A 16251-nucleotide genomic window follows, 5' to 3' on the forward strand; every position below is an offset into this window, starting at 1 on the left:
AACTAGGTGTGCTATGGTATGATCTATGGTATCGGAGCTAAGGCCTTGGGTGAACAGCTGGAGGTGGAAGAAAATGATGCTGCTGTCTTCATAGAGACGTTCAAGGCTAGATATCCAGGTACAGATATCCTCCTGCCTGCATATCAGTGTTCATTACATAATTTATAAAACAAAACATAAAACTATTTTCAGCATTTGCGTAAAAATGGCTTTTGATTAACATCAAAATGAATGAACTTTGGTAGGGTACACTTAGAAATACAAGAAACACCTTATTATTAAAAGGTTCGAAACAGCATTTAATGGCATGTGGTTTTTTGCACTGTTATGTAGCCTGTTTTGTTTATATCACAGTTATGAGGGCATACCTAAGGCAGACGGTGGACCAGTGTCGTATGGACGGATTTGTGAAGACAATTCTTGGTCGAAAGCGTTACTTGCCTGGCATTACCAGCACACAACCTCATGCCCGGGCACAGGCGGAAAGGCAGGCAGTTAACACAACTGTGCAGGGCTCTGCGGCCGACCTTGTAAAAACCGCCATGGTCAGGATAGATGACAGGCTGGCCAAGATGTTCCCCGCCACCCAGTACACACACAGACATAAACTACCAGGTAAGTTCTGTCTTAAAATGAATTTGTTTATTTGTTATTATGCCCCCCTTCGAAGAAGAGGGGTGTATTGCTTTGCACATGTCGGTCGGTCGGTCAGTCCGTTGGTAGACCAAAGCTTGTCCAAGTGTTAACTCAACAATTCCTTGACGTAAGGTCATCAAACTTGACATGAAGGTTGGGCCTGACCAGTAGATGACCCCTATTGATTTAAGGGCTCATCGTGTCAAAGGTCAAGGTCACAGTGACCTTTAATGGTAAAAGATTTTTAAAGCTTGTCCAAGTGATAACTCAACAATGCCTAGACCTATGGTCAACATACTTCACTTGGTCACAGTGACCTGGAATGGTAAAATGTTGTCCGAGTGATAACTCAATACTCTCTGCACCCATGGCCTTCATACTTCACTTGGAGGTTGGGCCTGACCAGAAGATGACCCCTATCGACTTAGGGGGTCATCGGGTCAAGGTCACAGTAACCTTTAACGCAAAAAAGTTAACAAATCTTCTCCCAGTGATATCTCAACAATGCCTGAACCTATGATCATTAAACTTGACATGGATGTTAAGCCTGACCAGTAGATCACCCTTATTGATTTTAGGATTCATAGGGCCAAAGGTCAAGGTCACAGTGACCTTGAATGATAAAAGGTTGTCCAAGTGATAACTCGACAATGCCTGCACCCATGGCCCTCAAACTTGGCTTGGAGTTGCATCTGACTTGTAGATGACCCCTTATGATTTAAGGGGTCATCGGGTCAAAGCTCAAGGTCACAGTGACCTTGAATGAAAAAAGCTTGTCTGTGTGATAACTTGACAATGCCTGCACCCATGGCATCCAATGTCAGTGACAAATCAGCTGTCATTTCGGTCCATGCTTATTTCATTCAATTGTCCATATAATCCTGACAATATGGCGCTCAGGGGGGGCATAATGTTTGACAAACATCTCTTGTTGGTTATTTGTTTTATCCATTTAATTTTAAATGAAGTCAACAAATATGGTTTGCATCTTTTTCCCTGATCACTAAGAAATTTACTATTTAATTACCTAGTTCATTTTTTTTTTCAGGGAAGCACCCATCCAGGCAGAAGTGCCCACCAGCGGGCGGGTACCTCGTACTGCAGCTTCATGATGAGCTCATTTACGAAGTTTCTTCCGAGCACATGGCCGACCTTGCACGCGTCGTCAAACAGTGCATGGAGAACACCATGGAATTGTCTGTCCGCATGCCGGTCAAGATCAAGGTCGGAGCCAGCTGGGGAAAACTCCAAGACTATACCGCATAGTGAACTTGTACTCATAACTGACCAAAGAACATGAGTGCACTCAAATTGATTAGAAAGTACATGGATGTTAAAGAAGGCACTGGCTTAGAAATAATGCAAGTGTAGAAGTTGAAAGTATTTGTTCTATCAATGTGTAAGGTTGATAAATTGTTCATAAACAACAGGGGGCTGCTTCAATATCAAAATATTTAGTCATAAATTGAAATTATCTTGAGTGCCATAGTTTCATTATTTTGCTACATATTTGTGTGAATTGAACTTGAACCAGCATTGAAAATGACCATGAAGTTGAGGCAATTGATATATTGCCATTCGTGATATTTATACAGATGTAAGAAATTGAAGAGTTAAGACTAAAATCCTTTTTTGAAGCTGCCTCCTGACTGGTATTGCTACCTACTTTACTGCCCTATTATTTACATATTTACAAATGTTCTGTGTTGTGCAATATATTTTTAAAATTGCTTAAATCAATGAAATTTATATACATGTTTGTTTATCTGATTGATTTCTTGTGCAAAGTGCAACATGTGACAAATGCCATAAGTCTTTCACTTATAAATTATTATTGTTTTTGAACTAGGGTATTCTGTTCATTCCTTCATGAAATTGTTTATACTTAAAACATCGATTCTATTTTGTTGATTTTTCATTATTTTTATGACTAGTTACATTTCATTTTATGATTGTTGAAATTAAAAACTTGTTTAATACCTGCAGAGCATAATAGACTGGAACAAAATAATTTAGTATTATTTCAGTGACCGGCAGCCAACGTATAAAGTAAAAGTTTGATAAGTTGTCCACAGGTTATCTATTGGCTAGTTGACTCATCAAAACAATTTGATTGGTTAGCAGTTAATATTAAATAAATATAGACCAATCAATAAACATTTTGGTTAACTTTGACCACACTAAAACTGGTTTAAATACAATGACCATTTAAATATTAAGATCTTGGACATAAATTGAAATCATCTTAGTTTCATATTTATTTAAGGAAGTGTAGCATAATGAATTTTAATTTGCTTTCTTTTATTTAAAGAGTATTAAAGCATATGTGATTGACTTCCAAATAAAATTCCAAAACATTTTCTTGTTCAAGTATTTTATATCTATATGTTGGAAAATTATTGTGGTACAAGATTGTTTTTGTTCGAAATAAAGGGCCATATCTGTTTACTTAAAATGAAAAATACCATGGCACACACCAATATACATAAACAGATTTAAAAATCAAGGTCAGATCAGCGTGGAGAAGTAAACAACTCTTCTTTTAGAAACTGACATACACGGCAGATGTCAGTATGTGAAGTCCTGTATTATAAGGGAGTTTGGAGAATTTTACTGTCTTAGTGAGAAAGAGCAACTGATTTCTTAAAGATGAAATGAAGACATGTCTGACAATTAATGTTTATTTTTTTATTACAAAGCATTTATCAAAACTTTTTCAAAACAAACATAACAACATAAAATGTTGTTTCTTTATTTTGGCAATAATACATACATAATACAACATAGCATCAAACATCTTTTATTGGATTTTAAACCTGAGATTATTAGAAACTACTATGATACGAATTCATGAAAAGCCATCATTGAAGTGAACTCAAAAAAGTTACCCGGTATGTAAATTATGTGAGTATTAAATTGAGAACAATACCAACATTGATAAACAATATATTCCATCAAACCAAGTAAAATTTGAAACTGTAAAATTAGAACAAACTTGAAAAAGAGAAAACCATTTATAGAGCCTAAGAAACCAAGTGTTTATGGAACAGCACTAATCCCATCTGCATCAACATCTTGTGAACCTGGGAGCATACTTGTACATTTGCTTGATTCTGGATTCATACTGAATTAAACTACTGCATAATTATTTCTTTTCAAGGACCCATTTCCGTCTTCTCAAGTAGGTCCACATGTGTTCTAAAAACTGATATATTTGAACAGTCCATATGCAATGAAAACCACAAATTTTTTAACAGTTAAAGAACATAATTAATACGAACGTAACACATTGTGTCTCCCACATGAGATCGTATTCATGTATCACTAACAGCATTGGCGAGCTGAACAATGTTTTTGGCTTGTAGAAGTAGTGGCATGTCGATCATGTGACCTCGAAATGTGAAGGCACCCTGAAACAGGCAGGACAGATACATGACTGTAATAGTTGATATTCCAAGCAATTGAAAAATAACATCATATTTGGACTGTATGTTATGCCTTAAAACATAGTTTGAAGCCTAAAATGTGTACCAATATTCTTCTTAATATGCTTAAAGCTACACTCTTGGCTTTGGTAAATATATTTGTTTATATTCAGAAATAAAGAAAGAAAAAACTTGATGTATAAAGCCTTTTGAATCAACTGTCACTGACAAAATCCATTACAAATATGAATTGTAATCACCATTCACAACTTATTAAGACCTCTGTGGCACAGCTATCTAGCAGGATGGTATAGGAATCTAATGCTCCTAGGATTAAATCCTACTGCTGGCCTCAACTTTCTTTCAATTTTTATAATTATATAATATTTATTATTTCTAACCTTCATACTCAAGTTATAAAAATGTTTATTAGTTGATTACTTCACTGTAGCTAATGGGCCTTTAATAGTTTCTATGAAAACAAATGATTACAAATACATTACATGTAATAAATCATGTGTAGAATCAAGATATTTATCACAACGCTACTGCCATTTGCGTTTTTAACGATATAGTGTACTCATAAATAAAAATTCTTGTGCATGCTTCATCTCCAAAACCCCTTGTTGTATCTTGATGAAAATTCACAGGTGTAATTGATAGTGGTGCATGTAGTCGGCAGAATTTGCTTGTAGTATTTTTCACAGAGCATTAGCTGTTTAATGTTTCCCTATGTAAATTTTTTAAGAAACACCACAAGAGTTATTTGTTCTGTGTGTTTGGGGTTTGCTCACCTTCATTGATAGTTCTATTGATGTGTTTTTTAATATATACCTGAATCAGTAAATATCCAGTATCAAGGCTGTGTTGGTCTTATCACTCCTGTGATAGCTCTTGTTATCATTGATCTTTGTTTTTAATTTTGCACCAAAAAAAGCAATATCAGAAAAAAGAAAAATTGGAATGAATGGTAAGCAAGTAGCTGGCAATTAGTGAAATAGAGGAATACATGATCAACAATACAAGTCAGTACCTGTCCTGATGCCTGGTGTTGCTGGAATGCCTCTATGAGGCTTGTGGCCCACTCCACCCTGTCAGGGCTCGGGGAGAAGGCCTCTTGCACAACAGGGATCTGGCCCGGGTGTATCACCTGCTTCCCTGTGAAACCCATGTCTGCTCCCCGCACAGACTGCTTCCCCAGGCCATCCAGGTCTGAAATGGAAAGGGAGATGTATTTTTTTTTTCATTCTATTATCATAAATGATAGGATCATGAAATTGTTTTATATAATCTTGACATAAATGCAGAATATAACAAATTAATATCACTTGATACCATTTTGCATTTACCACCAATAGAAAAATTCTCGAAATAGATAGTAACTTGAAGATTTGGTGTTGAAGCCCCACTAGGGTTAGGATATCTTGACCAGATTCTAGAATGATTCAAATCAGCTTTCAGCTTTGCTCATAATTAAGCTTAAATAAATTAGTATAAACTAAGAATGTTTTAGCATTATTTTTTTTTAATAAATTCTTATCAAAACATTATGCATGTGTAAGATGTTTTTTACTGGAGTGAACTTTGTGTTACCTTTGAATTTAACAAAACGTTATACATGTGCAAGATGTTTTTTACTGGAGTGAACTTTGTGTTACCTTTATAGTCAATATGCACCATGTCTATGGCCTGTAGTCGGAAGGCCTTTGCAGTAGTGACTAGTTTCTGTCTCGCATAAAGAAGTTCGGAACCATCCACAGACCTCTTAGCACCTGAGATAAATATAATCTAGCCTTGAGATTTGCTTTATGTTAAGAATAATAACATAAGCCTTGTCTCTTGTATAGAGAAATATTGATGTTCATATTGTATAAACCGCAAAGGGTTATCACTTCATTGTTTAAATCAAAATTGTGCTCTCACTGGATTAGAGTGACGTCACACTAGCACTTTTTGGGGAAAACGGCAATCATGCCTACCATAATTATCAATATGTATACATGTATGCACAACATATACCATGTGATGATATGGATATGATTACTGGTGGAAGAGATCAACAAACACATCAATGAAATGGTGTATATCAGTATCAAAATTAAATCACAGTAAAAGGAAAATATTGCAAAATTAAAAGATGTATTATCATTGAAACAATACTGAAATTAGGCAGACTTGTTCACATCTATGTGTATTTTAAATGAACTTCTTGACAGCTTTATAATATTTTCTAATTAGAAATTAATCACCACACCAATATCAGCACAATAGTCGTCTGACCCAAACACAAGGCCGTCAACATCAAAGATGGAGGATCGCAAGGAGAGCTCGGTGGCGCGTTGACACACCTCTCGCAAGTTGAGGAGACCAAGGGCACTCTCCACAAACAGCACCAGGGAAAGCTTGTGTGGTATGTCTCGGTCCTTCAACATCGTCTGTATTGTGTGCGTTACCTGAATAGAAATAACCACTTTGTGCGTTATATGATTATAAATATTAAACCGCTTTTTATGGATAAATAAACTAAGCAAAGAAAGTGTAATGCATTTAAGTTAATAAGATTTTATCAATTATAATGCTCCATTCCTGTACTTCATATTGCCAAGCTAGGTGATGTTAACATCAATATCAAAGACCACCATGCCTTAATTAGTGGCCAGTAGGAAATGAGCTGATTGATAAAATAACTCCTGGCAAAACCATTGAAAACACCACAAACTACATAATTGTTTTACACACACAGTGCAATATAGACTTACTGTGGCAAGCTCCTGGACGCTGTTCATCTTGGGCACCATGACGGTCTCGGGCAGGTTGGTGGCCTGAAACATGACACGCAGGTCCTCCTCCATCAGTCCACTGCTGACCGCATTCACCCGCACCACACACTCGGTACGACCAAACTTTAGCCTATCCAACATGCCAGCTATTGTCTCGCGAGCCTCAACCTGAAACATTGTGATTTTGTAATGCCAGAAAATATTCTTCAATGTTAATGATTTCTGACCTATTTTGTACACTTTACTTGAACTGGCACATATATCTATAGGTAAAATTTATTAAAACTGCAATGCAACTTGCACAACACATTTATTTTTCCTTAAACCCCATCATTTGCGCTTGTATTATAATAACGAAACTATGTAAGAAGAAAGCCTGCAATAACCACTTTGGCAAAATTCTTAATTTTACTTAATGTGTACCCAAAACAAAACTTTCATTTTGCTCACTTTATGGTTCCCAACCATTGATATTTATACTTGTTATCAAACCTTTCTGTTAGCAGCAACCCCGTCCTCACAGTCCAAGACGGCACAGTCTACGTCAAGGCCTGGTATCTTCTCAAGCTTCCTCTGGTCATTCCCCGGCACATACAGCACCGCCCGGCGTGGGGTGAACCTGCACATTTTTATATTTTAAAGACAGTTCGACACTGGGCATTACATAAACAACATTTATTATTGATTTCGAACATAAACAAGTCTTTTCTGATTTACTTGTACAGTTGACTGGTAAAAACACATTCTTTGAGGGTGAAAACATTTATATAGTTGCAATATTAACCATGATGTGTAAATGTTGCAACAACTACCTGAAATGTAAGTTTTTCATCACATATGTGTTTTTTGCTTAAAATTACAAAAGAAAACCTCTGACCACTTTCTACAAATCAAGGGTAATTCAGGAGTTTAAGGTAACAGACATACCGTACAAATGCATTATAATTTCATTGTGCCATATGGGATAATGTTAAATATTGATGCCTGGTGACCCCATATAACTTTGGTATCATTTTGAATTGCTTACTGATGTAAATAAATGCCCCTCAAAAAACTTGGTTGTCTATATTTTGTCCCTTATTTAAACTGAAATCAGATAAATAAATGGTCTAAAAGCGTAATTGTTTGTTTCAGTGTAAGTGCACATGAAACGTCATTTCGGAAATGACGTTGTTGAAATTAAGTCCAAGTCCTGTGCCCTCAGACGTTTGATTTGGGAACCAAGAGCGGACTAAAATTTTCAAGACTGTGAAAAATATCTTATTGATATTTTCACTGTTTGAAACAGTGAAATATCAATTTTATTTCACTTATAAATCCCTATTAACTACCCGAAAGCATATAATAAATGGCCTTTGTTGCAATCTTTCAAGGTAATAAAGCTTGTTTGTAATATTGTTTTCAAACGATATTAGTGCTGTCACAGAGACAATGCTCTTGACTATTCTGCCGCTTTTAAGATAAGAATTGCAAAGTTTCAGTGAAAGATGCATGGATCACTGTAAAATAAGATTAAATACAAAACCTTATCCAGAATTAAATACAAACCTTATCCAGAAGTAAAAATGCAATTCATGATGCATTTGCTGAGATAATGACCTAAAGGTGCTTATACATGCCAAGGTGTGACACCGACGCCGATGCTTGGGTGAGTAGTATAGCTCTCCTTATTCTTCGAATAGTGGAGCTAAAAACCTGTCAAATGATATCAACATATAAAGGCATCCCAAGTATTACATGTACATGAAATTAAACCCTCACTTATCAACGCTTACTCATAGAATAAAAACGATCATGAAATAAAAAGACCCTGTATGATCTTTTAACAAGAGATTTGTAAAATATCAAAGGGACAATGTATTGTATAAACCAACCTCTTTTTCTGTCCAGGTGTGGATGCTGCCTGTTGTCGACAGCCGGTTCCCATGGAGACAGCTCGGAGCTGCAGGCGGAGACAGGATAAACAGCTGGGAACTAACCCTTGTAATCTTCCCGTCAACATTCTGCGTCCTTATAGTGCTTCGTATAATAAAGTCAGGTTATGTCTGAAATTACAATATTTTACCTAGAAACTTGCATAATTATCTCAATGTTAGTACAGTATGAATAAAATGTATTCTAGCACATAACATTTAGTAGCTAGTTCAATCAGGTAACAATAATTATTAATAATTATTATTTACTATTTTAGATATTATAAAATAATACCAAGGTCTCATTAAAAACAAAGGTCTCATTAAATAAATTTATTGACATGGAGATAAAATTATTAGGAATTACTGGCATAGTCTGACAAAAAAAGTTTGTGAACCAATCATGGCAAATTGACCTGTTGAATATGCACCTGCAGTACTTTGATTTCTTTGTAAAATCAATAACTTTTGCATAAAAATCACATTGCTCATATCAGCTTACAGGAAGTGGACATAACCATTGAATGTTACCGTTCTGAGATCAGCAATTCACCTGTCAATGACTGTGCTTAATCACTTGACCTTATCAGAACTGCAAACTAGCTTGGTTTGTTGACAATCCATGTGTCCTTCACCTTTAGTTAGAATTATCTCCCTTGAAAATATCAGGGTTTGTGTCCAGTTATTTTTATTTCTCACATTAGCAGCATTTATTGTTTGCAGGCTAGTCATAAATGTATGGAGAGAAAGCCTACTGATTTCAAAACTTTAAATACAAATTTCATTAAAATGTTGGTTATAGAATTTATTACTAAAAAGCAAAATTTAAGACTTATTACTTTGAGATGAGCCCCATCAATGTTCTCTTCCGCGTTTGGTCACGTGATTTAGATTATTGACAGATTCTATGCTAATAGTTGAGGAGCCTGGTAGTGGATTTTCTTATGGCGAAACGTGACAGCTGTCGAGTTGTTCGCGATTTAATCGTGATTTGTAAGATGTATTAGAAACAGGAATTATTATTTTGCTTGCTAAAGAGGTACACTTTCTGTTTGCAAAATGAAAGTAGAAATCATTTGGCTGGTATGAGTCTGAGAACAGATAGTTTCTAATTACATTAGTTAGAAGGTTAATGCCAATAATACGAACTAGTATTTGAAGAAACACCACACTCTTGTTCCAGTGTTTTATTTTATACAAAGTCAAGTACTTTAAAGGTAGTAACATTATTAATAGTTTGATGTAAAACTTGATTGGCACCTGTTTTCAATTAATTCTCTATATTATTGATTCTTAAGTGCTTAATGTTACCTAATAGTATTACCAGGTACAGTTCAATGCATTTTCCTATTTTCTGAAATATTGAAACATGCGTAAAAAAGAACAGGCTTCAGTTTGATATATATATTTCATGTGTAACCAATATAGTGATTTAACTTATAAAATTTTATAATTATATTGTTATTGATTAAAATATAAATCGAGTTGCCTCCATATAATCACTCACTGGCTGGTTAATTATTATTCAACTTAGTCAGCACATTTGAACTCAGTACATGCACATGTTCATAACCAGTATAAAGTGTTATTTGTATCAAATTCAGTTGAAATTAATCTTAAGTAATTAAACTGGTATGCGCAAAAGTGAAATATCTTTTTTTATAATATACATATATATGTATAAAATATAAAAAGAAATTTTTTACATAAGCAGTAATTGTCCAATCTATCGATTAAAATCTATAACAGTTGAGGATCATAAGAAAAATAGCAATGATGATTTTTTTCCACTTAATCTGACTGTTTATGATTTTTGATAAAATTTTACGGAATAAATGAAAAATGCAGTAATTATTATGATAATTATCACTGAAATATGCATTGCATACAATGTAAGTGTATAGATGAAGACAGCGATAGGTATGAGGGCCATAACAAATATGAAGATCATTAAACATTTTACAGGGGTAATAATTAAATATTTGTTATATTCATATCACAGAAATTGTTGGAATCTTTTCTCTTAATTTAAATTTAGCTGCATTGGTTTCACTTGATGTTGTGATGCTGTAAAACTGGTGAGGTACCACAAGATTGCATGACCTAATAAAGTAAATTAGTAATGTTGTTTACATATGTTAAAAATACCAATATTCAGCTTTATGATTAACATAGTTATTTTCTTAGTTTTAATCAGATTTTGACTTAAGTGCCTAATACAAGGTGTGTCTGAAAGGTTTTGTGGACAATTGACATATATCAAATGTAACGTAATAATCAACAAAACTAAATCAGTTTCATTTAAAGGAGGTATAAGGAGGGTTTATGTTTCATATTGTTGAGTTTTGTTTTACAAACTGTAAGTAAAAATATGATGAAAAGTTCATATGAGTATACTTGCGATTTTATATTATATTATTACTGTAAATGGGGCAGGTCATATATTTCATATATCTAAAGAGGACATACATGCCATATTTTCTGGAGACCATTCAGGGGGATTTGTTCAGAAAGGCTGAAATTTAGGGGGATTTTGGTAGTATTCAGGGGATTTTTTTAGCAGGTTTAAGTCGGTGAAATTTCAAAGTATTTTTAAACGCAAGAACGAAAAAATGTATTCACATATATATTTTGCTATGAAAACCTCTAACTTTTTCATTATACAGAATTATTTTATGTCATGATTTATCATATTCTTATGATACATTGTTATGTCATACTGTAATACTGTAAATTAAATTTACCTTCCTCCAAAGTCTTTTAAAAAAACTCTGCTTTCAGCTATGATGACGTTCAGACACTAAGAGAATGGAATGAATATTATTAATTTCTTCCTTTTTCAAAATAGTAATATTTCTTTGCATTTGATCATTACTTCAAATTAATTGATCACTTGTTGTTAAGGTTTCCTTCAGTTTCACTCACATGCTGTGGTTTCACTTTGTCATTATTGCCTGATGTAAAATCTGTAAAAAAAAAAAAAAAAAAATTTTTTTTTTTAAATTCCGGGGGATTTTTACCGATGCCGGGAGACCGGGGGATGGATCGAAATTCCGGGAGATTTTTCCCCCCGCCGGGGGATATGGCATGTATGAGAGGACGTCCCTAATTATAGTGCAATTGTTAAATATATTATTTCAATGATCAGTGACAATTTCAGCATTGGAGTATTATTTTCCAAAAAACAGTTAAACTCAGAGCAAAGGCTTTTAAAAAACAAAGCTATAGTGATTTCTCAAATTGAATAACCCCATACAAGCGAAGAGCAAAATGGGGTTATGAAGGTTGATGTCACGGAACAACTGTTTAAGTATACTGTTATTTGTAAATGTCTTGGAAGCATTGTCATGTAATTTAAATTACCAGCATCTTAAATGCGCATATTATATCAGTCAGTACTGTCACTTGTGTATGAAAGCTAAAGAAAAAACCTTTAAGAGACTCTCAAATCAACAAGTCACCAATTCAGATAATCTGTTTATCACAGATGATCTCACAAATATAATGAATGAGCTAAACACTTAGATTGGGAAAACAGCTTTATTTCAAACTGTATTTTAATTTACTGTTCTTTTCATTTATTGGCTTTTTATCATTTTTATTATTACTATTTTGAAATAATTGCATATATATATGTTAGTGTCACATTTTTAGTTGATCACTTATTTACGTCACAACCTGCCATGAAAGGTTCAGGTAAGGGTGGTCTATGGACGGAATTTTTAAAGATTTTTACCCAAATTTTGAATTTTTGGCCATTTAATTAAATTCTAGAAACTGTTGATTTTACAGACTCTTAAAGTGAGAGTAATAATCAGTTCCGATATTCAAATTAGGTTCTAAACATGATCCAAGTAGTTATAAAGATGTTCAATAATCAATGTAATAAATGGGATATTCACTTAGACTTGTATAATATATGACCATTTACCATTTACCATTTATTCATGGGCGGAGGATCATAATATTATTGTGTCCCAAGCTCTATGATTTTCAGGTCATTCTGTAGTTGATAATTTTGCTTTCAAAGTGAAAATATAAGGTCAGAAATGAGTTCATAACATACAAGTTCAGAAAGCCTTTGATTCCCTAATTCCCACACTAAATTGGTTTCCAAAGTCTTACCGAAAAAGGTATGAATTGTCAAATATTAACTGTCCTAACATCAATGTACTATGAATTATGCACAAACGTGAACGTTGAAGGAAATACCATCACCCAACCATTTATTTGTACATAGACACCTGTGAGACAGGGGGATTTGAATTTGAATTTGATATTTTCTCTTTTATCGACTTAGTAGCATATATGTAAGAGACAACTGCAGAAATGAAATTTTCATAACTAAATTAACTTATAATGTCCCTGATATATTCTGTCTTATGTACACTGAACTGCCTAGAAGAGCAACTTCTCTCCAGTTACTACTTAATGCAATATTTAATATTGCATTAAGGAATGGCAGTTCATTATTATATACTCACTATGAGAAATGGATTCTAAATGGACAAAAAGTAAAAACGGTATCATTAAATAAATTTATGGGTTTTCTGTTAACCAATAAGCTATCTTGGATTGCTTCTAAAACTAAATTAGTGGCACTGGTATGCCAAGCGCCAAGCAACTTTCTCTATTATACAGTGTCAAAAGCCATTTGTGTTATTATATTATTCTAAATGAATACTGGTTAAATTAAGTCATTTATTTATTTTTCTCATTCGCCATACTCATTTGGGTCTGAAACAGTGACGGATCCAGGATTTTCTAAATGGGGGGCACAACTAATTATAAACATATCAAACTTTTTTTGAATGCATTATTTAAATCATAAAATGACATGGAATTAACATTTGTCTTTACTGTAAATGATGTTTGGCAGATCAATTGAATTAAAAAGATAGCATTTACTGATCTAAGATCAACCTTTCAAAAAACAACAAAGATACCTAGCTGGGTTGGGGAATCGAACAAGGGTCGACAGATTAACAGGCTAAGTCGTTAACCACTCGTCCACCTGAGACACACATATATATGCGGTAGAATAAATGCTATATAAACCTACAGTATATTGATTGCACCCAACGATACTGTAGGTACTTCAAATTTGATTGTTATTTAAGTTAACTGAAGTAAAAACAACCTGACAACAAATTCCAAAAAGGGTTTCAAATAAAATATTATTATATTATTTCGAGAACTAGACGATAATAAAGGCCAAAATGGAAAGTTTCAAGGCGGCAACGTTTTGAATTTAAACTTTTGTTAAATGTACATCATGCACACACATATCTTGTTGACACACAATGACATTATTAAAGGGGCTGTCTCACGTATGATAAAATAGCGAAAAAAAAAGAAAATTGGAGAAAACTGACATAAACTTGGCATCGATGTGTACAATGCATTGAAACTTACTAACTGAAGTACCACATAGTTTACAATTTAACAATTTATTTAAGTTTAGCAGTTATTTTGTATTTTTCCATTAAAAAAGATTACTGGGTATGTCTACCAGGTAAAATTCATTCCTTGTGTGTGATTGGCTAGTCGGTGTTATCATGTGATATTACCGAGGTAGGTGTATAGCTTAATTATGTCACCAGATAAGAATAAGCCTTGGTAGCTCAGTGAGTAAGACGCTGGACTTCAATTTTGGCAACACAGGCTCAGACCCGGTCTCCGACACAATTTATTTTTTACATTTTGGTACTGTTTTTACAATTATGATATCAAAGCGTAACACATTCTATTAGATAATTGTGCTGAGATTCGTTACAGAAAAAAACTTTTTTCGGTGCCAATCTGTGGTACAGTCCCTTTAAAAGCAATGATGAATATATAATGTGCACATGTTAACAGTTTAAAACAACTTAAATTTCTGGTATATGATATATTCTTAAAATAGTAAACTTATGCGTATAACTGCAGCCATATTTGTCTACTTTTGATCAGCTGTCTGTGTAAAATGTGGCGCTGATTTTTTTTATCGAATGTTCGGGGCCCGATGTCATTTGAAATCAAGAGACTTTTTCGTTTTGTTTACTTTATTATACTCGATAATCAGGCTCAATTGTTTATTTGCTCACATCCTTATATAAAAGATCTGCCACTGTGAAATATGGGGCCTTTGCCCACATTGTTGTCATTGAAAGGTAGCAGGTAGAATTTTATATACTTTTTGAGAGAATCCTACAGTAAATACAAACATGGTTCTTGGAGAATGCTACTCAGCAGACAGTTTTCCATTGCGCATTGTATGTTATTTAAAATGTATCAAATGCTGGTGTAACATATTGAAATGCCAAGTCATATATACCCAGTCAATTGCAATAATGGATGATGTAGGGAGTTGGACATGGGCTACTTTAACATTAGAGATTTACATTTAATGCTGGTCTTTAATTATGTGTCAGTCTCCCAGAATGTTGCAGATGTAAATAAAAAAAAATATTCAAACCACGAGTTACTGATTGCATGAGGCAAAATTGGCACTGTGGTACAGGTACATTCTCCGTTTGAGCCAGTTGTCATTGTTAACACTCAATTACCCTTTAAAATAACATGTGCAATAGTGTGTTTCAGATGTTCAAAACATAAAAAATATAGAGCTTGGTAGACATTATAATGTGCAGTGTGAAGACAGATTTGTTTACATTGTTTCAACCATTTTAATGGTTTTAGTTCTTTTCTTTTTGCTTAAATGGATGTTATTGGAAATAAGTTCCGTGCCTGTTTCGCTGAAATGGTTACATATTTTATGGCATAGAATTATGACTGCAGTTGAAAACAGATAAAATATAAAGCAGTAAAAAAATCAAGGTTGCGGTCTGATGCAGTTATTGTAAACTTTGTGTTCATGTTATATTCTGGGCTGGAGGTCTTTATTTGCAATAACTGAGTTGAGTTCAAACTTGTTGTTTAATATACATGATATATATATTGTTAATATGTAAGGGTCTGCTTGATTAATGCCAAATGGTCCCTTTAACGTTTATAAAGAGTATTGTATTTAAGTTTAGTTTTATATTGTTTCAGGATGTAAGCGTCATCAGGATACTCTCAGGTATTGGATTATAAGTGACAGTAAGTGAGAATGTTTGAGGGCGTTGTGTCGTACCTTCTCAACAAGGTTCTCGGGAAGTATGTACAGAACCTGGATGCGGCCAACCTCCGTGTCAGCATCTTCAGTGGTATGTTAGCTGAAGATTTCAGTGTTATATTATACATTCATAATAATTATTATAATCTTCCTCAAAGTTTTGCCCCACTTGGGTGTGTAGGGGGGTGGGGGGGCAAGAAAACACCCTTGGGATTTAAACAAACAGCAGATTTCTTTTGCTGAATCCCTCCACTGGAGCACTGGTTGGCAGTCTTACTGAGCCTGTTAATATACTGCCTGTCTGGAATCACCTACTGTTTGAAAGCTTCTCCATCCCTCCAGGGGGCAAAACAAGTTTTTTCACAACACTTCAATTTCATGTTTCTGTTGAAGAAAGA

At 34.1% G+C, this 16251-nt stretch overlaps 3 protein-coding genes across 13 annotated transcripts in view; 2 read left to right on the top strand and 1 right to left on the bottom strand.

The window, feature by feature from the left end:
• Positions 1-2913, top strand: part of LOC128236935 (DNA polymerase theta-like) — a 28384-nt gene extending 25471 nt beyond the window's left edge. The window contains exons 28-30 of the mRNA XM_052952073.1: positions 7-118; positions 355-615; positions 1685-2913. Of these exons, the coding sequence (XP_052808033.1) occupies positions 7-118; positions 355-615; positions 1685-1902 (591 nt within the window). The 3' untranslated portion in view covers positions 1903-2913. The remainder of the gene's footprint in view (positions 1-6; positions 119-354; positions 616-1684) is intronic.
• Positions 2914-3303: 390 nt separating this feature from the next.
• Positions 3304-9611, bottom strand: LOC128236549 (citramalyl-CoA lyase, mitochondrial-like). Of its 4 annotated transcripts, none has more exons than XM_052951480.1 (8): positions 9594-9611; positions 8716-8886; positions 7334-7460; positions 6821-7009; positions 6316-6514; positions 5720-5833; positions 5095-5273; positions 3304-4046 (listed from the first exon to the last, which is right to left on the bottom strand). In XM_052951480.1, exons 2-8 carry the CDS (start codon positions 8841-8843, stop codon positions 3951-3953), a joined length of 1032 nt encoding a protein of 343 aa, XP_052807440.1. In that variant the 5' UTR covers positions 8844-8886; positions 9594-9611; the 3' UTR covers positions 3304-3950. The 4 variants fall into 4 exon arrangements, with proteins under 4 accessions (XP_052807440.1, XP_052807438.1, XP_052807439.1 ...); XM_052951478.1 differs by lacking the exon at positions 9594-9611 and adding an exon at positions 9286-9385; XM_052951479.1 differs by lacking the exon at positions 9594-9611 and adding an exon at positions 9308-9381.
• A 30-nt stretch (positions 9612-9641) lies between these two features.
• Positions 9642-16251, top strand: part of LOC128236548 (intermembrane lipid transfer protein VPS13A-like) — a 67265-nt gene continuing 60655 nt past the window's right edge. For 6 of the 8 annotated variants that reach the window (XM_052951468.1, XM_052951475.1, XM_052951471.1 and 3 more), the window contains exons 1-2: positions 9642-9793; positions 15790-15944. In XM_052951468.1, the coding sequence (XP_052807428.1) occupies positions 15848-15944 (97 nt within the window). In that variant the 5' untranslated portion in view covers positions 9642-9793; positions 15790-15847. Of the gene's footprint in view, positions 9794-9830; positions 9972-15789; positions 15945-16251 lie in introns of those variants that run through there. The other 2 variants (XM_052951469.1, XM_052951470.1) reach the window with 2 other exon arrangements.

The sequence above is a fragment of the Mya arenaria genome, chromosome 6 (assembly GCF_026914265.1).
Source record: "Mya arenaria isolate MELC-2E11 chromosome 6, ASM2691426v1".
In the NCBI taxonomy this organism is placed as follows: Eukaryota; Metazoa; Mollusca; class Bivalvia; order Myida; family Myidae; genus Mya; species Mya arenaria.

Coding starts and splice junctions, on each gene's coding strand:
- LOC128236549 (XM_052951480.1), bottom strand. CDS start 8,843: ATGTTGACGGGAAGATTACAAGGGTTAGTTCCCAGCTGTTTATCCTGT. Junction 6,515..6,820: donor GCGTCCAGGAGCTTGCCACA/GTAAGTCTATAT, acceptor ATTTCTATTCAG/GTAACGCACACAATACAGAC. Junction 4,047..5,094: donor AACACCAGGCATCAGGACAG/GTACTGACTTGT, acceptor TGCCTGTTTCAG/GGTGCCTTCACATTTCGAGG.